At 43.5% G+C, this 21,276-nt stretch overlaps 1 protein-coding gene across 4 annotated transcripts in view; it reads left to right on the top strand.

Moving 5' to 3' along the window:
• MED15 (mediator complex subunit 15) overlaps nt 1–21,276 on the top strand; it is a 42,710-nt gene that overhangs the window by 1,089 nt on the left and 20,345 nt on the right. For 3 of the 4 annotated variants that reach the window (XM_074973017.1, XM_074973016.1, XM_074973015.1), the window contains exons 2-8: nt 10,487–10,574; nt 12,379–12,430; nt 13,388–13,417; nt 14,861–15,073; nt 16,164–16,420; nt 17,265–17,591; nt 19,076–19,168. In XM_074973017.1, the coding sequence (XP_074829118.1) occupies nt 10,487–10,574; nt 12,379–12,430; nt 13,388–13,417; nt 14,861–15,073; nt 16,164–16,420; nt 17,265–17,591; nt 19,076–19,168 (1,060 nt within the window). The remainder of the gene's footprint in view (nt 1–10,486; nt 10,575–12,378; nt 12,431–13,387; nt 13,418–14,860; nt 15,074–16,163; nt 16,421–17,264; nt 17,592–19,075; nt 19,169–21,276) is intronic. The other variant, XM_074973019.1, reaches the window with a different exon arrangement.

Genomic DNA, 21,276 nt, shown 5'->3' with positions numbered 1-21,276 from the left:
TTACACAAAGACAATCCGCCGGGGCAAGGAAACTTGGAGCTAATGCTCAAACTCTTTTTTTCTGTCTGTGCATGTCAATCTATAGCAGTCTTCTGTCAGTGGTATTTAAAAAATGGATGCTGATGAATATGTTCAAGAGAAACTTAAAATAACAGATTAAATGTATTAGTCTTGGCAAACAAAATCTTAATTAAAAATAAAATAGTTGTATAACAAGGAATGCCACTTAACTTAAACACTTAAAATTATGGAAATTGGAAAGTAGATAGTATTAAAATACCTTCTAAGTTCATTGGCTGTTTTGTGTTATCATTCTAAGCACTGACAATTTTCCTCAGGTCCAAAACCTTTTGTGTTCTGCAAGTGATAGTGTTTCCCCTGAACTACATAACACATCTCAGACATAAAAGTAGCCATATATATTATTTTAATTTAAAAAAAAATGCTTTTGCTGGTATTGGTGAATCATTATTATAGTGCTTTTATTGAGATTGGGTTCATGTGTCACATCTGAAATTACAGTTTGGCAGTTTCATCTTGTTGCAGTTAGAATAAAATAAGACTTGCCACAACCAGGGGCTATAATAGCCAGAGGTATGCTCGGTGTAATATATAGCAGCAAGGTTGGGAGCTGTTGCCTAGGAATGTTTTGAGGTCTGATCACGCATTGGTTCCTCTTCCTGTGCTTCCGTTTTCATCTTCAGTGACTCATAAGTAACTGACATGTAAAGGAAATAATTAAAATAATTACTATGTAGATTTCCTTTGGAAAGTGTTCTGTAACCATAGAAAGTGTTTAACAAGATCTTGCAAAATAGTCCTGAAAACTCACTAGTCCATGCACAAATCTTCTCGTTCACCTTTACAAGATGATGAAAATTAATGTTACTTGCCATTAACAAATATTCACACTATTAAGAATCATTTAAAATAAATTAAACTTGTATGAAAATATTCAAGTGACCCATCTTTAGAGAGAGTCTCTAACCTAACTCTTGGATATGGTATAGCTGCGTAGGTGGTAAATGAGGCAGCTTCTGTTACTGCGATTCAAACATGGATTCACACTATCAGTCTGATTTTAGGCATTTGCTGGAGAAAGCCATGAAATGGTGGTATAGGCACAAGCAAAGCATCCATGCTAGTCTTGTTTCAATTATAAATAGCCTTGGATACTAGTGGCCACTAGGCATTGTTGACTTTTCTGCAAAGCTTTTGGGAATGGATGTGAAGATGTTTCAGTATGTTTGTTCTTTGGAGAGCTCCAAAGGGTAGTAAGAGATGCTTATTCTGCCCTGCAGGGGGTTGTCTTGTGCAGGGTTCCGTCTTATTTATGTGCATGTTTCAACTGGTAGGGGCAGTAGGGTTGTCAATGATGGATGACGCTTAGACCTTATGATTCTTTTTTATTAAACCTGGATACTAGGTTCATGTGATCTCCAACTGTTTGAGACAACTGGGGACGTATATGGTAGAGAATGGCTTAGGCTCATCCTGGATACGATGGAAGCTTTGCTCTTAGGTACATGAAAATGTTAGAGGAGTGAGTGGGGGCTGAGAATGTCTTCTGTTTGAGGTGTATATTCCACACTTGTCAGTGTGATTCAGTCTTTGGGTTACTGTTGATCCATTGCTGTTCCTGGTTGTCAGCCGAGAATACCATGATGTGTCATTTTCCATCTATGGCTGCTCAGGAGGCTGAGACAGTTTCTCTGGTGTGTTTCTTGGTACTTGGATCCATGCCCTTGTAACAAGATTATTGCAGTGTGCTCAATTTGGGGCAATCCTTGAAACCTTCAAAGCTTCACATAGGGCAGAATTGAATGGGATGAATGTGAACAGAACAGATAAGGGCTCTGCACAGGTGCCCTGTTTGGTTTAATTATATTCACTATTTCTACACTGTACATACCTAGTTAGAAAGATGCCTGGTACTCATGGATTGCCTCTTGCTCTGTGTCTTCTCATAGGAGTTCTAATTCGTGGGATCCATTCTCACTGTAGATTCCTATCAGACTTCTATGGCCAGCGACAGGGTGTTCCCAGTAGAGAACTCACATCACTAGACCCTGTACCCTTCAACAGTTTGCTCCAGTCTCGGGGTACTTAACAAAACTTATTTGCTCGCACTTTGTATTGGCCATTATTAATAATAGGAATAGGTGATGCTATGGTGGTTGCTAGTAAAGAGTTGTTGAAAATATATGTTTTATTGATTTAAGGTGCTTATTTTAGTATTATCACATAATATTTTTAAAAGTGCAGATATACAGAAATAATCTTAAATTGTGTAGAAAGGGAAGGAAAAGTACTGATCCTTAAACTGTCAGCTGCAAAACAAACTTATCAATGGGAGCCAGGTAATTGAAAAAGGTAAAATTGTCAGTAGGGAACAAAAAGCAGTAATATTTGCCTGTTAATTCACTAGGGCTTTAACAGTTAAACTTACAGGGTGCTCATACCGAAAGGTATCTTTGGGTATATTATATGTTATAGTACATCTAAAATATCTGTTAAGAAAACATTAAGGTTGCAAAATCAAACACTCCAAAGTTAAGAAATGCCCGAATTAAGGGTGACTGTACAACTGGCAGCTAGATTCCACTCTCAGCACATTAAGTGCACCATAGTCCAGGCATATGCTCCAACAAATGATGTAGATGAAGAGGACAAAGAGAAAGTCTATGCAGAGTTGAACAATGTAATGAAAGAAATACCAAACCACAATCTTGTCCTGGTTATGGGAGATTTTAATGCCCAGATCAGAAATGAAAGAAGAGGTTGGGAAACAGTCATCGGCCCACATACAACTGGAACAGTGACAGACAATGGCACAAGACTTCTTGTTTTTGGCACAAAATTCAATCTTAGCATCTGCAATTCTTTCTTCCAACATAAAAATGTACACAAAAAGACATGGATTTCACTAGATGACCTTACACAAAATGAGATCGACTATATCTGTGTTAGTCAGAGGTGGAAAACATCTGTGTCAGACACAAGAGTATTCAGAGGAGCCCATATAGGGAGTGATCACCACTTGCTGACAGCAAACATCAAATTGAAGTTTAAAGTGCTCAAAAAGAAAGAAGACTCTGATTATTCAATACACAGAATTGTGTATTGAATACACAATACAAGATTGCAGGATACAAAAAGAGTACCAGATAGAGGTCAAGTACTGGTTTGAGGCCCTTAAAGATCTTGAAGAAAACGAAGTGGAAAAATACTGAAATCTTTCCAAAACAGCTATGCTAGAAGCAGCTGAAAAGATAATTGGTAGAAAGAGAGGAAGCAATAAAGATCAGTGGAAGAAGAAACATGGAAAATTATAGACAAAAGGAAAAAAAAAAAAAGGTTCTAGTACTACAACATGCGACTGAAGAAACAAAACAAATCTACAGAACCTTGACAAAGCAGTAAAGAAACAATGCAAAAAAAATAAGCGGAACTGGATAGAAAGTAAGGCTAGTGAAGCTGAAGAAGCAGGGGAAAGAAACGATACAAGAACAGTCTACACGATCCTGAAACAGTTAACAGGATATGGACCAAAATTCACAAGTGTCCCAATGAAAGGGAAACCAGGAGAAATTTTGAAAAAACAGGAGGAACAAGAAAATAAATGGGTGAAATACTTCAAAGAAGTGCTAAACCAACCAGAACCAATTACAAGAATTTAACAATGATAAATAAACCATTAGACCTAGATATAGATGTATCTGACGTAAAAATCGAAGAAGTAAAAAGAAGCTGAAAAACAAGGCACCTGGATTGCACGACATTCATCCTGAGATGCTTAAATATGGAGGCGAAGATGTGGAATCAGTCATCTGTTTGCTGTGCAACAAAATATGGATGCAGGAGAATGTGCCGGAAGAATGGACCCTTGGTATCATCATCAAGTTACCAAAGAAAGGTGATCTAAACAATTGTTCAAATTGGAGGTGAGTATCTGTCACAGGAAAAGTATTAGCAGCAGTCCTCCTGAACAGAATGAAAGGAAAGATGAATACCATCCGACGTGAGCAACAATCTGGATGTAGACAAAGGAGATTGTGTACAGATGCTACTTTCACCCTGAAATGGATTATTGAGAACACAATTGAATTCCAAGGCAGTCTTGCCATCACTTTTGTGGATTTTCAAAAGGCATTTGATAGTGTAAACAGAGAAACAGTGTGGAAAATTGTGGAACAATATGGAATTCCAACAAAATTAATCAATATTATGAAGGTATTCTATGCCAACTCAAAATGCTGCATTAAAATGGAAAAGGGGTTGAGTAGGCCATTCAGCATCAAGACAAGTGTAAGGCAGGGGTGCATTCTGTCTCCTTTTTTGTTTATGCTAGTCATCAACTATGGATTAAAACAATGCAACAGTGATACATATGGCCAAAAATGAAACAATTCAAGGCTATTTGGTCTAGACTTTGCAGATGACATAGCTCTTATTAATGAAGATGTCAACAGGCTACAAAAATACAAAAACCAAGTGAAAAGTAATGGAAAAGAAAGATTTAAGATACAATGCAAAGAAATGTAGAGTCATGTTAATGGGGACTACAGAGGCAGAAATCAAAACTGGAGAAGGTGGACAATTTTATGTATCTTGGAAGTGCCATCAGCCAAGATGGTGCTTGTTCCGAGGCAATAACAATCAGGAAGGCAAACATCTGGCAACTCAAAAACATCTCCCTCAAGACAAAACTGAATGTGTACAAAGCAATTGTTGTTGCCATCACAACGTATAGTGGTGAGACATGGCAACTTACCAAGATAGATAAGCAAAAGCTGGATGCATTTCATCACAAATGTTTGAGAAGAATATTGGGAATAACGTATAGAGATAAGAAGATGAATGAAGAAGTCAGAAAAATTACTAGACAAGGCACCCTCTCCCAAATCTATAAAAGAAGACATCAGTGGCTGGGACATGTGCTGAGAATGGAAAAAGAACGCTTACCAAATACTGCCCTTGAATGAAAGCCAGAAAATGCAAGAAGAAAGACAGTGAATAACATGGAAACGAACAGTTCTGAACGACATCAAGCACCTCAACATGAAATAGGAAGATTTGGAGAGAAGGGCCGTTGACAGGCAAGGATGGCAGTTGTGGGTAGCCCAATGTGCAGCAAAGCATGGGATGGACTCAGGTCTAAGTAAGGTACAACCTTAATCTGGCTCCTTTGTGCATTATGATACAGACTTTATCCTCTGTCATTCAGCGAACTGGTTAGATGGTGGTCATTGAACAGGTAGGCTATTCAATATTTCTTTTTATCCTCATCATTCATCCCGTGCATGATTTACACACACTATCCAAACCCAGCTCTGAATACAGAATTAGTGCTGTCATTGTAGTATCTTAAATTCATTAGTGTTTGTAAAGAATTATCTTTACAACATCTATGTGAGGTGACTTCATCTTATCTCCATTTTAAAGTGTCAGCTAATTTTTGGTGTCAACTTTGAGAGCCAAGAGCCTGATTTTTCAAAGTAGTACTTTATATATTCAGAGCGGAGCTCTCATTGACCTCAGTTGCAGTTGTGAGTCCTCCGTACTTCTGCAAATCAGATCCCTGGTGTCTCAAGATGAGTACCTAAAAAATGAACAGACTGTGGCCACCTGTGAACACCTTGGTTTGTGACTTGCAGAGTATCATGTATGAACGCTCTGGCAGAGGCAGGGATAGAATCTAATTCTTCGGGGTAGTATTCAGCTGCCTGACCCATGAGATCATCTTTTCTCTAATCCAGTGTCTCATTCACTACATATCTTCCACTTTCTCAGCAAATGAGTCAAGGATCCTACAAACAAACGACTCATTTTCTACACAACCTTGATTTAATCCCTGAGTACTGTCCCACCTGTGCACTGAATGAAGCAGGGGTCCTGTGGAAAAAATAGTGATTGTGAGAGATGGCAATTTCCCTGACAAATAGTATTAAATTAAGTTAAATCTTACTGAATCAAGTTTAAGTATCTTAGGAGTTCCTTGTACTAAAAATGCAAATATTAATGTATTAGTGTGGGCTTGTATGAAATGTCTCTGGAGGAAGACATGAGTAAGGTAAACCAGGGAGAGTATTAGCAGCTTCACAGGACTATTTAACACAATGTGCCAAACAAGACTGAACTTTTAAAGTTAAGTGGGTTTTCCACTAAATCTCTAGGGAGAGGATATGCAAATGTACCCCCATCCAGTTATGTAAGAATGTAGCCATTAGAAGCTTTGCCCTGAGGGGGAGACTTTTGTCTGCTGATCATCTGTTATGTGAGGACAAGATCAGAGGCCCAAACTGTATAAAGGAGTGACTCACAAATTCATGGGGGTATTTGTTCTGAGCTAACAGCTGTTGTGAACTTGTAACCACAGGAAAACACACTTGGTGGGGTTTGACTCCTGCCAGAGCCCTTGCTGGAGTTGGGGTGATCTACGGTAAGCTTATTAGCGTACATGTAGGCTCTTTTATTGTTTTAATATTTTCTCTGTAATGCTTTCACCTTAAGAATAAATGTGCTTGCTTTGGAAAAGCTGTGTTGGACCTTAAATTGTGAGCAGTTACACAATTATGCCTCTGAGGAGAAAAACAAAGCAGGCCTGCTTGGGCAGTCTGACTTACTGGGGAACTGTGTAGCTTGGAAATATCTGGATCTGAAGGGAGTGAGGCACAGGTCTCTGTCCAAGCAAGGTGATGGCTGGGGAGCCAGAAGCCAGTGGGTGCCATTGGTGGATTACAGAAGGAATACAGGTGCAGATGCCCTGACCTGTGGCAGTGATTATGTAATTAGACTGTGTCATAATGTATACACACGAGGGTTGAATTACAGTTACATGCGTGTGAGAATCAAAGACTAATTAGAGGGAGCTGGTCAAGCTTTTAGGTGTGTTGTGTTTAATTTAAATTATTTCAATATAGTATAGTAAATTTAAGCCTCAATATAGGTTGTCGTCATTTCAAATTTAATTTTAAAATGAAATTTAAAAATCTGTTAACAAAAAAACAAAACAGGTTTATCCACCTTGATCACAGCGTGGTTCTCCCTTCCCACAGAGAGGAAAGTACCAGCTTCGGGGACACAGGTTAAGCAGCTGACTGAGAGGATGCAGGAACAGTGCAGTGATCATAATAGTGACAATGTTTTTGAAAGGGAGGGATAGAGTTGAGGCAGTGCAAAAGAGGAAGGATTGTCCACTAGCTAGTATTTGAATCTTGGGAGACCTGGGTTCAATTCCCTGCTCCATGACAGACTTCCTGTGTGACCTAGGGCAAGTTACTTTGTCGTTCTGTCTTAATTCCCCATCTGCAAAAATGGGGATAATATAGCACACCCTATCTCACAGGGGTGTTATGAGGATAAATACATTAAATATCATGAGGTGCACTGATACTAGAGTGGTAGGGGCTATAGATGTATCATTGATGGATGTGGAAGTTTTGGGGGGAGAGACTGAAGTTCCCCAACAGCACCCACTGAATAGCTCCACTCTTCCCTGCACAATCCCAACACCTGTCACTGCTGCAACCTGCATATTCTCCTTTCCACTGTTCAGACATCTGTATCATTGCTCCAATGCCACCAACATGTTCTCTGTCATGCCATTTCATCAATGCCCCATGCTTTCCTTTGAGTCCTCCCACACCAGCTCCATTCTCCTCTTAGTGATTCCATGCCCCTGGTAAGCTTGGAAGGACCATGGAGGGGTGGAAATGTGGTGGGGCTGTGAGCAGTGGCCTGTATCAGTTGGAGGGAAGAAGGGACAGGAGAGTGGAGATGCTGGGCGTGGTCTACACTTAAAATATACATCAACAGCTACAGAGCTCAGGGGTGTGAAAAATCTACAAGGAGTGCTGTATTTAGCTGTGCCTAACTAACTCCCAGTGTAGATGTAGCTAGGTCGACAAAAGAATGCTTCCATCAACCTAGCTACTGTCCCTTGGGGACATGCAGTTCTTATAGCAGTGGTTCTCAAACTCTGGGTCAAGACCCCAAAGTGAGTCGCTGGGGTCTGGAGCTGAAGATGAAGCCTGAGCTCTGCTGCTTGGGGCTTGGGCTCTGGCCACCCCCACCCAGGGTCATGTAGTAATTTTAGATGGCCGAAGGAGGTTGTAGTGCAATGAAGTTTGACATCTGCTGTCATACGGCAATAGAAAAACCTCTTTGGTCACTATAGGCTGTATCTATCCTACAGGGCCATCTTTGCATAGCTACAGTCTCCGGAGTGTAGAAAAGGCCAAGATGTAGGCTTAGATTATGGGGAAGGGGCTCTATGTGCAACTAGGAGGTTCAAAATGGTGTAAACTAGCTCATTCATCTCAATGCTATGTTCTTGTTCAGCTGAGAACACCCCAAGGAGATGAATACAATATGAAAAAATAGCTCTGAGATGTGTGGACTTCTCCATTCCTGTCAGTGTGTGTTTTCCTCCTTCTCCCTAGTGCCAGTGCTTGTGAACCTGTGATATGCAGGTGGCATGCCTATTCTGAGCTCCCAACCCAAAGGGCCCTCAGATACTGGCTCACAAAGGAGTGGGATAAGGGGAAGGGGCATGGCCCCCATATCCTGCTCATGGGAGACAGGGGCTCAGACCTCCCAGAGGAGCAGCCCCCCCAACCCAGCTCACATGGGGAATAAGGAGAGGGGCTCAGACACTCCCCTACACCAGATCGTGTTTCACATGATAGTGGGGGGCAGGGACAGTGGTGTGGGGCTCCCCAGATTCCAGCACGCACAAAGGAGAGGAGAATGCAGGGTTGATGGGGGAGCCCCCACTCCCTCTACCACTTATCCCCAGGTCCGTTCTCCCAGAGTCCAACCCTTCTCCTCCCCCATCCCCTCCTGCCCTAGAACTCCCTTCCCTTTCTAAAGCCCCCTAATCCCTCCCTCCCACTTCCTGCACTCTCCCAACCTCCACACCTTCCTTACTGCTCCCACACATTCACATTTCCCCTCACTGCTTCAACCATCCATATTCCTCATAAGTGTATGAAAAAAAATTAGAATCTAAAAATGTTATCAGGAGCTCATGTTAGGGTGTTGTGTATGAGGAACACCCTGACTTTAAGCAAACTGAGGTCCATTGTTCAGGAAACATGATTACATTATCCTAACTCTTTGATCTTCCTTAGAATGAATCAAAGCTAATAGATTAATCATTGCTGGTACTGTGCTATAATAAATTGAGGCCTTATCTTACTGAAGAGGCATGGAGAGGTTGTGGAGAGGTTCAGGCCTTAGCATGTTTGGTATTGTGCTCAGGTCTAGCCGCTTTCACTTGCTGAAAAGACCCCATCCTAAACAACCCTTACATTTAGTAATGGAATAAATGAGAATTCCATACCAATCTATTGATAGGATCCTCTGAGAAATTGGAGCTGTTTAAAATATAGAGGAACCTGGCAAGAAACGGATGCTGGCCAGCCTGAGAGAAGTTGGAGAGAAACAAAGTCAAGCCTGGTCTACATTACAGAGTTAAGTTGACATAAGGCAGCTTACCTTGACCTAACTCTGTAAGCGTCTACATTAAAATGTTGCCCACTATCTAAGTCTGTTGCCCACTACATTGACTTAATAACTCCACCTCCATGAGAGGCGTAGCGCTTAAGACGCAGTGTTTGTGTAGACATTGTATTACTCACATTGCCTGTTGGCTATCAGCCCCCCTCCCCCCCCCCCCCATGGGGCTTACAGTCAGAGGAGGGTTGCCCCCTGCCGCTCGGGGGCTCACTGCCAGAGCATGCTACCCCTATTTCTGTGGTTATGAATCCAGAGCAGGTGAGGCTTGCACCACTTCTGTTTTTTACAAAAAAGCTTAACCACACAACCCATCAATAATGTACTGAATTCATAAAGCTTCAAGTATATACTATATTTATATTCCAGTAACGTTCAAAGTGCGTGCTCAGGATTGGCCGCTATTGACTGGGTGTTGTATAAACCTCATGTGAATACATGGTCCCTGCTTCAAAGGGTTAGTAATCAAAGGAGGCAGGTGATGTCGGAAAGGTGGAAAGAGGGGAACAATCAATGTCCCAAGTTAGTGTCTTTAAATGGCACTGGGCTAAAAGTAGCATGGAAGCCTCATGGCAACCCCCGTAGCACAGAAGATGTTTATTTTGGGCCTCTGACAGGAGAAGATGGTCTCCTATGCACCTTGAAATGGAATCAGTTGCTGAATCTCATCCCATCTCTGCCTGATGGGAGGTATTTCCTAGTTTCTTCCTTTCTAGCAAGGAGGTAAATGTCTAATTAGAAGAGGAGACTCCTATTGATGTGCTGGCTACCTGGCTATCTGCTATTGATGTTAATCAGATTGTGCATGTAAATCAGTGGAATTGGTTTCCTTTATGTTTTATGTATGTATGTATTTGTCAGTTATTCATTGGTGAAAAGTTGCCATCCATCTGTTCCCTAGGTAGGGAAGGGGGTTTCAGCTGCCCTCAGTTAATGTCCTTCGTGAGTTCCGTGTCTTGTTTTGCAGTGATGAGGCCATGAGGAAGGCCGGTGTAGCCCACAATAAATCCAGCAAAGATATGGAGAATCATGTTTTTATGAAGGCCAAAACTCGGGTAAGGCACTTCCATGTATTTCCAATTGTGTCTGTCTTGGTCTGTTGTGAGTATATACACCAGGTTCCCAAATGCATCTAGTTGTCTAGCAACATCTGGCCAGGACACCTGCATAAACTATGTTAAATTTATACAGGAGCATTTAATGATGAGGGGGGAGCCAAAGTGCTTTGCACACTCCACAAAAAACAATGTGAAATGAAATGTTTGGCAAAGACAATATGGTAAATTCCTATTATCACAAAAGATACAACAGGCCCTCCAATGACCGTGAAGAACACAGGAGTGAGGTTTATAAGGTCTCATCGACCCACATGCAATTAACTGCATGGAACTCACTTTATCTACAGCTTAGCTTGACTTGTGCTTAATTACATAGAATCATAGAATATCAGGGTTGGAAGGGACCTCAGGAGGTCATCTAGTCCAACCCCCTGCTCAAAGCAGGACCAATCCAACCGCCTGCTCAAAGCAGGACCAATCCCCAATTTTTGCCCCAGATTCCTAAATGGCCCCCTCAAGGATTGAACTCACAACCCTGGGTTTAGCAGGCCAATGCTCAAACTACTGAGCTATCCCTCCCCCCATGGTTCAGGAGTGTGGATTTTTCACACCCCAAGCAATGTAGCTGGATTGACTTCACTTCTGAGTGTAGATCTGACTTAAGTAAAGGCGCTGGGTTGATCTATGCTGAAAACTTTTATTTGCATAGCTACAGCTTTCGAATGTGAAAAATTCATCCCACTGAGAGACATAGCTATGCCAACCTAACCCCTGGTGTAGACAGCACTACCACTTCTCGAGGAGGTAAATTAATGACAGCAATGGGCATGGGCAGTGCGTCTAATAGGCAGGGGAAGGCTGTGCCTACCCAAACAGCCCCACATGGCCCTGCCCACACTCTGTACAGAGGCCCCCTCCTGCTGCTGGTTGGCCCCAGCCCAGGCAGGCTGCTCCTTTCCCGGGAAGAGAAGCCTGCTGGGACTATGGTGGCTGGAATTTGAGGTAGCTGGGGCTACCCGGTGCTGGGGGGGCCCCAGCACTGGGGCCACGCCATCCAGCACTCCAGGGCTGGAGGGGACAGGGGTCCGCGCGCCGCCTACCAATCTGGGGGGGGGTTGGGGGCTGCTTTCTGCCCGCCCGCCCACCCACCCAGTGCTCTGGGGGGGGCTGGGGGGGGCTGTGTGTCGCCTGCCTGGTGCTCTGGGGGGGCCATCCGCCTGGTGCTCAGTTGGCTGGGGGAAAGGGGTCGTGCGCAGCCCACCCGCCTGGTGCTCTGGGCTTGGGGGGGTTGGTAGCTGCAGGAGAGGGGCCTCAGCTGGAAGGGGTGAGCCAGGCGAGGGGCTAGCCTCCCCAAGCCGGTGGTTCACCCACCACCCATGGCAATGGGAGAACCCCTCCTGTTGCTGTAGTCAGTGTCTACACTTAAAATGCAACAGTGGCACAGCTGCAGTTGTGCCACTTCAAGTGCAGACACAGCCTTTCTCGGTCTATAAACACATATACAGTACTGCTAGTATGTAGCTGTATTGGCAGTTGTCTACCTCTTCTACCCAGCATTTGCTGTTTCTGCTTCTGTCCTGCACAGTTAAGCACAATGACCTTTTCTTTAGAAACATACCCCGCCCATTTCAGTTCCTGAGCACATCATGAACTGTTATGAAAAGCATACCAGTCCTGAAGGAGGAGGGACCCTTCTGTTACACGGTGGGTGGGAGTGGCAGTGTGAGGAACGGAAACAGTGAGTCATGGAGTGTGTTGCTTCCCCATTCTGTGCTAAGCTTTTTCTTGTTTTCAACTTTAGGAGGAATATCTTTCTCTTGTGGCCAGACTTATTATCCATTTTCGAGACATTCGTAAGTAATCCTTGTATTTATTTGTTAGAGTTATAGGAGTGCTAGCTTTCTGGGTGGCTTGAGTCTGCTAGTTCTGACTGGCATTCTCCCAGAGTTGCTTCAGTAGTTTCTGCTGCTGGATCTGTGCCCAGCTCTTGAATGTGTAATATTCTTTACAATATCTGTCTAGAACTGAAGAACCCACTAGAAAGTTCTTGATATCTCCACTTTTCATTTCACCAAATGTTTTCTCTGAGGTCATCCTCCCTTTTCATTTCCATCACAACCAGAATGCTGTGAAGACAAATTGGCTGAGCTTCATTTCTTTGTTCTACTTTGATTTGCAAATGAATTAAAAAGCATTCAGTTATGCAATATTAAAGTAAATTTTATCCTCAGCATGGAATCCTGAATTAGGGTATCTGCCCTTCTGTTTAGCTTTATTCCTCCAGAAATAAGTCTATGAAATGGAACAAACAGTCTCAAAGTGCTTATGAGTCTTCCTAGGTGTGGAACTGCTGGAGGAAGCCACCTGTCATACACTGCACCAGGAAGTGTATAGAGGGGCTGCCTCAGACGCTTGTCCCATTCTGTAGAAAATTTCACAAAGCAAGCATTAATCTTTACACCTGGGAGTGAAATCTGACTTGCAGAGCTCTTACACTGGCAGAACCGTGTGGGATGTTGGTGGCAATGGTTGACATTACAGAGCATGTCTGCAGCAGCACTCCATGGCCACCTGGGATGCTAAGTTCCTGATCAGGAAGTAACCTAGGAGCTCTCTAGCTCTGTGGCTTGCTGCCTAGGGTAGGGAATGTGGGTAAAATGTTTGGAGGCACTTTGGCATGGGGGTAACTAACGGGAAGCAATTCTTTGCGCTATTAATGCGTTGGTTGTTAGGAATAACAGTTTAAATTGCTGTTCAACAAAATGCAGCAAAATTTATAACTTGTGTATGTATTCACTCTTATTTTCTAGACAATAAGAAATCTCAGGCTTCGGTCAGTGGTAAGAACATTTTTTTCAGACTAAATGAAAAATTGTCAGTATTTTTGGTGGCATATGAAGTGGGGAGGGAGGGCTTACTGCCAACTTGCAGCAAAGGAGGGCAACTTAAATTCTTAATCATACTGTGGTGAGGAGCAAAGTTCTAATGAGCCTCTTAGACTCCTCACATATGGATGTTGTGTGGAACACTCATTTGATTCCACCTCTCTACTGTGTGTTGGTGCTAAATATTATTAAACCTATTCAACAAATGCCAGTGTTGTGAATTGGACTGTCCAGCAGGAAGTAGCTGAGTTCCTCCTTGCTTACCTTCTTGCAGTTCTCATTGGTGTATGAGCTTGATACCTGTTCTGCATTACAAGACTATGGAGTAGTCCTGTCAGCAGAAACTATGTCCTGGTGGACTCTGCATGTGACTGAAGGAATCTCCTCTATAACTATGTTAATCCCCCTGTAAGAGAGTATACGGTGAGGCAGCAATTATCTGTTGCCGCCTCGTCCCAGCACGGATTAAAGATGTGCTGCACAATATATGTTAATGCCAGTACTCTGGAGTGCTCTAAAGTTATGTCCTCTTTGATCTTTACACTTAAGGAGGAAGGCAAATATTACATACTTGATGAACACCCGTATAATAATGTTCCTGAAATGCTTGTAATTCTCTCTCCTTCAGAAGTCTGTTTGCAGTTCCTTTCCCCTTGCCCCAGACCCCAGATTATCACCCTCTCTCTGACTGAGGAGTGCTGATCATGGGTATTTGAGAAGTGTGTGGAGAAGCTTCAGTGTGCAGTCTAGAGGAAGTATATTGCAAGGTACTTCGTCAGGCTGAACACCTGGTCTCCTGAGCACTCCCACTCCTTAACCTGGGACGGAAGGGGCCTAACTTGGATCCATCACATCAGTGTGCTCTTATTTCCTGGATTCCCATGTGGTAGCACAAAGCTCTGCTGATAGCATGCTGAGCCTGCCGTGTCTTGCCTTTGTACCTGGATATCTGTTTAGAGTAGAGGTGACTGATGATTTCCCTTTCGCTAATATATATTTAGTGTTTTGCATATTTAAAGTAGCATGACCAGATGTCTCGATTTTATAGGGACAGTCCCAATTTTTGGGTCTTTTTCTTATATAGGCTCCTATTACCCCCCACTCCCTTTCCCGATTTTTTCACACTTGCTGTCTGGTCACCCTAATTTAAAGCATTTCACAAACCTCTAAATAATCCTCAAACGCTGCTGTCCCCAGTTTACGGGTGGAAAAATGGAGACAGACTTATGTAAAGCCGCTGAGTCAGTGGCAGAATTGTGATTGTAGAATTCAGGGTGGCCTCTTAATCCCATGCTGAGTCCACTAGGCCAAAACTTTCTTGTGGCTCCACAGCACAGAGAACTATTTCAGTGGACAGGTCTTCATCTTGTTCTCTTAGTAATGATGTTGTATTCACAGATCCTATGAATGCACTGCAGAATCTAACAGGTGGCCCCCCAGCAGGAGCAGCTGGAATGGGCATGGCTTCACGAGCTCAAGGAGCACCAATGGGTGGGATAAGTGGACTTGGGCCAATGGGCCAGCAGATGAGCCTTCCAGGGCAGCAGCCTCCTGGAACCTCTGGGATGGCCCCCCATGGTATGTCTGGCGTCTCTGCAGCTACTCAACAGAGTAAGTATTCACTATGCTCCCATCCACTGAAATTAAGTCAGTTTAGGGTTCCAGTGCAGAGCCATTTTCTAGGCTGAAAGGAAGAGAAAGTTACAGAATATTCCCTAGGTCTGTTTTTATTTCTCCTGCCAGGAGGATTGGGGATTATGGTGCATCTCACCCTTTGTCATTGATATGGGAAACACAGATTTGAATCGGGGAGGAAAGGGAGGGTTTGCCTTCAAATACCTCTATCCCCACCATAAATGTCCTCGCTGTACTTGTATGCAGTGTTATAGCTGTGTTGGTTGCAGAATATTAGAGAGACAAGGTGGGTGAGGTGATATCTTTTATTGGACCAACTCTTCTTCAGCTATTTGAAAGCTTGTCTCTCACCAACAGAAGTTGGTCCAATAAAAGATATTACCTCGTCTCTCTTGTCTATACTTAAAATATGTGGCTTTCCACTTGCTACTTGGTTTTGGACTCATTTGCAACTGCGTTTGAGACTGAGGTGGCATATTCTGAGCAAGAATCTGGCTCTGACTAGTAGACTCCTTCTTCTCAAAATATTTTAGTTCTTGAACATCCTTAGTGTTTTGGTTCTACCTGCCTTGCATTTTATATCACCTCATATTGTGGCCTCCATTGTTCTGACAGAGAGCTACTGGATGAGGCTCCTTTCAGAGCCCATTTGAACAGCTCCTCCTTTGACCGAAGAGTTCTTTGTGGAACAATGTGTGAGACCTTTCCTTTCTGTTCCCCTCAGGGCATGAATGAGCCCATCCTCCTCCTCCTCCATGCAGTTCTTAAGCTGTTCAGTTAGATTGCAGAGTCGGCCAAAGAGTTGAGGCTTAGACGTAATAGTGATGAGAAATGCCAGGATGATACGAATAACGAGCGTTGTTTAAATGTATATAATGTATACCTGGAAATGGGAGGTTATAATGGCTTTTATGCAATTGCTCCTAGCACAAATGTGGGCTATAAAGTGAGACCCCGGGGTATCTTACGTTTCTGGTCAGAAGAGTTGGTTTGAGCTCCCCAGTCTTGCCTGTCGGACGGCTGGCTACAGGCCGGTCACGCTGTACAAACACGTTCTGACTTTCAGCCCAGCTCCAGCTGCAACAGATGGCGGCGCAGCAGCAGCAGCAATTTCAGCAGCAGCAGGCTGCTTTGCAGCAGCAGCAGCAGCAGCAGCAGTTCCAGGCACAGCAGTCAGCCATGCAGCAGCAGTTCCAGGTCCAGCAGCAGGCGGCGGCGGCAGCAGCAGCTGCACAGCAGCAGCAGCAGCAGCTGCAGGCAGCCCAGCAGCAGCAGCACATGCTCAAACTGCAGATGCAGCAGCAGCAGCAAAATCAGCAACAGGTAACGAACAGCGAAGCAGTCGCAGGGTGGGCAGCCTGCTCTCAGCCGCTTGTCAAGTGGAGCCATTCCAGAGCTCCGGCTTACCGAGCACTATTACGTGTCGGCCCTCCGCACTAAGGGATTAACATGCTTCTGCTTGTGGGCAAGGCATCATCTTGGGCTGGTTGAGTTTGTTGGCAGCAATGTGCTCTATCCGAGAGAAGACTGATCTTTCCTAGCAAGAAAGAAGCTACGAATTTTGTGCCCTTCTTGTTTGAGACTAAGAGTCAGGGTGATGTTTGTCTGCTTCGGAGAAGGTCAGGGATACAGGAGGGGATGGGAGTGGACACCTGACTCTCCTCCCTCCCCCGAGTTTCCTCTAGAAATAGTAACTATTTTGTCTCAGTTGTGTGAATTACTCATTTGTCACTTAAAAAAATATTGCGGTACAGAAATATGAGGCATGCCTAAAGATGATGTATGCAAGAAGAGGTTGATGCTGTCCTGTTCTTGTGTAGGTAAATGGTGATGCTGACATTAGCTTGATGACAGTTTGGAGAAGTGTGTTGTGATCTTTTATGCCGGAGAAGCTAGAGGGCTGGGTACCTTAACCTTGAAACTCTCTGTTAGTGGTAGCAGATGACTTTGTGCCCGTCTGGAGAGGGAAATTAGAATATAAACTGCATGCAGGTGAGTTGTTTGAAGCCTGAGGCTGGCTTGACGGGTAGACCTTTTCATTTGGGCTAAATGCTTTAACTCAGTATGATGAGTCGTGTGCTGCCTGCAGGCCATTGGCTTTCTTTCTAATACTAAAGACACTGTTGCATTGCTGGAAACTTGAGCATCCCGGCTTTTCCTGTTTTAGATGCAGCAGCAGCAGCAACAACTACAGCGAATTGCTCAAATGCAGTTACAGCAGCAGGCAGCTCAGGCTATGCAGGTGCAGCAGCAGCAGCAGCAAATACCACAGCAACAGATACAGCAGCCGCCGTCTCAGCAAGTCATGCAACAGCAGATGCAACAGATGCAGCAGCAGCAGCAGCAGCAGCAGGTTGCTCAGGCCCAACAGTCTCAGCTTCCACCACAGTCACAGCCCCAGCCCATGGTCTCTCAGGGACAGGCAATCTCAGGACAGATCCCTAGTCAGGTCATGTCTGTACCTTTTACCCAGCAGCAGTTAAAAGCCATGCAGGTAAGTGTGTTAAAGACCCAAAACAAATGGTTGTGTATTCCATGAGCCTCTAGGGAAATAGAAAGGTTTCAGAGTAGCAGCCGTGTTAGTCTGTATTCGCAAAAAGAAAAGGAGTACTTGTGGCACCTTAGAGACTAACCAATTTATTTGAGCATGAGCTTTCGTGAGCTACAGCTCATGCTCAAATAAATTGGTTAGTCTCTAAGGTGCCACAAGTCCTCCTTTTCTTTTTAGGGAAATAGAAAGTCCTCATTGATAAATAAGCCTTGTTAGTGCTAATAGCAGAGATGTGAAATAGTGTAACGTGTTAAGAGGTTAGCTGTTAACCTAGTGCTTGCATAACAATGCTAACCACTAACTTGTGTTGCTTTATTGCTTGCCACCACAGCATAGTAAAATCCCAAGGTTTTGTAGCTAGTCTATGAAATCGTTTGGTATGCTGGATAGAGAAGCTAGTGTTTGAGATTCAGTTCCTTTGTTGCTATTGGTGGGACAAGGAGATGAGTGAGATCTCGTTCTATATAGGTGTAACATTACATTCTGGTGAATGCTGATTTTGCTAGAACATGAGCAAACTTAATTAAATGCCCTAATACATGTGTGTACACGTCAGCCCTCTCACGCTACTGCAGCATGAGACCCCTTTGGGGTTTGCTTCTGCTACTACATTGAAAGGGATTGGAACCTCAGTGGGTTGGGGAAGGTGCAACAATGACAGCCAAATCTGCCCCTGCTGACTGTATTGTTAGGGTTGAACTAGGCGGGGATGATTGTCACTTGATGCAACTTCTCTTAAAATAGCTGTTCGTAGGTTGAGGACAGGGTGATTTTGATTTTTGTACTTCATGGTGGATCTCCTAGTATCGCTTCAGTCTGAGTCAGCTAATGCTGTTAATGGTGCAGATTTTCTTACTGTTGACTTAGTGTTCAGTGCTATGGAAACTGACCTAGTGAGGGCTTAGTGAGAGTGCTGTGCATTACTAAGCAGCAGATCTAAGTTTTAATTGTGAGCTCTACTCTACTTCACCCTTGGCCTTATTGAAGGTTGGGACTTGGCAGCTAATCTAGGAGTAGCTTACATGTGTCGCACTTCTGCAACAGTTACAGAGTGATGCACAATTCTAACCAGCTGTCGCATGCAGGCATCTAATATTGTGTACTTGAGTGAAATTAACAAAGCTAATGGTTTGTCATGGCACAGTCCAAGTGGCCGTTGAGTCTGCCTGTAGGAATGCCAGTGCAGAGAAGATGCCACAAAGAAAAGTCAGTGTTAGAGGTGTAGCACTGGGGAGGCTGATTCTAAGCCAGCTGCTCGTGTTCATGAAGTGAGTCATACACTAGTCCAGTGTAAATGCATAGCCGACAGTCTTGTTTGCTCATAACTGAAGAAGTTAGTAAGATGGTTGATCTAAATGCTGTGGAAAGGTGACATCCACCCTAACCAGTTACTCCTGCTTACCCCCTTCTTTCTTCAAATATTCAAGGTAAGAGCTCAACTGGTGCAGCAGCAGCAGCAGGCAGCGGCAGCAGTCCAAGCAGCTCAGGCCCAGGCTGCTCAGATGGGAGCTTCAGGGCAGGTAAGGGCCCATGGAGCCAGTGTCACTAGGGCAGGCCTGTAGCAAGTGCATGCTAAAACTGAGCATGGAGATGGATTTTTGGTAGCTTTCTGAGGAGGGATTTGACATCAGTTGTCCTTACGAAGGTGGTATAGGTGATTATGCACTGTTTCCCTTTTGCTGTGAGTCAGAGGCAGGATTTCATTGACACCTTTGTGCATGCTTGTCCCTAGTAGGTCAGATACTGCTGCCTGGAGTGACCTAGCAGTGCACATTAAGACTGTCTACTGTAGTCATGCGATAGGTCTAGCTTTTCCTGGAGTGTTTCACTTCTATTTCCATAACACTTTCTTAAGAGACTGCCTTGTCATATGAACTTCTCTCTGCTATGAACTGGTGACTGGCGGTCTATACTCAGATGCGATCTCCCTTCCATCTCCCAAACACAGAAGTATTAGTGGAGGTACTGACATGTTCCCCCCCCCCCCACTTTTCTCTGTTCCATCATTTCCTCTCCCCTCTCATTGAGTAAAATGGACAGTAGATATAAATAGCTCTCTTTTTGAATGTTAACTCTCAAGATAAATGGCACATGTAAATGAGTCACATATGAAGTGCTGGATGAAGGCTTGTTGTCCGGTGCACAATTCAGTTTTTTTTAACTAGCAGTACACTGTAGCGTCAGACTATGCTCCCGTATGTGCCCAGCACCAAGGCTAGATGGGGAAGACTTGGGCTTGAGCTGAACCATGCTTCCCATCCTCTCTAAGGGTCTCATATAATGCTTAGTGCTTTTCATTCGTAGTCTTTTACTAACAGGGGTAAGTATAATTATGGACGTTTTTCAGGTGGGGAAACTGAGGTACATAGGTGAAGTGACTTGTCCAGGATCAGTCAGTGGCACAGTTGGGAATAGAATCCAGTTCTCCTGACTCCCTGTGCACTATGTCATGCTGCCTCCAGTGAAAAAGTAATGGCCTAGACATCCTGCACCCCTTCAGTGTTTAAAGTTTGTGTGCAGTGTGAATTGTAACAATTGGTGGTTCTTCTCACCTGTATCCCTGAGGATCTGTACTAGGAATAGTGGCCTAAGATAACCCAAAGCTACTTCTCTTATTGATGCTGAAGTTCTGCAAGGCCATTACATTCTGTTTCTATACTGGGCCTTTTATATTTCTTACATTATGTTCACACCAGATGAAAGATGAGCAATGGTAAGTACAGTGGCAGTGACAAGAACCCATTCATTACAGTTTAAACATGTGCTTTTAAAACTATTCTTTTTGTTTTGTTGTGTGAATAATCTCCAGGTGGGAGCTACAGGGAGTTAGGGTGGCTAGCAGGACAGCTGTCATGTCATTAATTTAGTGTTGCTGTCCAGCAAGTGGGTTGTGTTTATATGGGGGCATTCTACTTCTTGCCCTGTTAAGTGAATTTCCCCATACAGGTTGCTTAATACCACAGTGCATCTGGAAAGCTTCTGGTGATGGTGGTTGACAGCTGGTTTTGCATCACAGCTACATTACCATATGGGATATAAACTAAGGTATAACTCAGTGTCTGTCACAAATTAGGGCTGCTGAAAGCTTTCTAAACTCCACTGGCAGGTTTATTCACTAAACTCCATGTAGGTCCATACTGATACAAGGTAAATCAATTAAAATTCAATTAATTCTCTTCTGTCCAATAACTAAACATGTTTCTTGTACTTTGTGTAATAGTGTTTTATATAGTAAAATGTTTAGTTTTGAGAATATGGAAGTGTACAATGTCAATACAGTTCTGGACATCAGAGCATTGATTGGATTTTCTTGGGTTTATAAAGAACAGCTTCTTTTGGAGAGTAAATGTTACCTCCTATTACTTTTATTCCATTAACACCACTTCCTTAAAATTTTCTGTAAAGCTTCCTTGAATTCTAGATTCTATTCTGAGGAAGTTTAATTATAAGCCTACCCTATCATAACACTTGCCTCATTATATATGAGTTTTATGTCCTGTGGTTGTCAAATGGTCTGGGAGTCTGGATCAATGCTGCTGTTATTATTATTTGTATTGTCATAGCACCTAGGAGCGCCAGTATGTTTGTGTCCTTTTCATTTAAGTCTCTGTTCAGCGTCTTTGGGTAC

The sequence above is a fragment of the Natator depressus genome, chromosome 15 (assembly GCF_965152275.1).
Source record: "Natator depressus isolate rNatDep1 chromosome 15, rNatDep2.hap1, whole genome shotgun sequence".
Taxonomy (NCBI): Eukaryota; Metazoa; Chordata; order Testudines; family Cheloniidae; genus Natator; species Natator depressus.
This window is presented reverse-complemented; position numbering and strand designations above follow the sequence as displayed.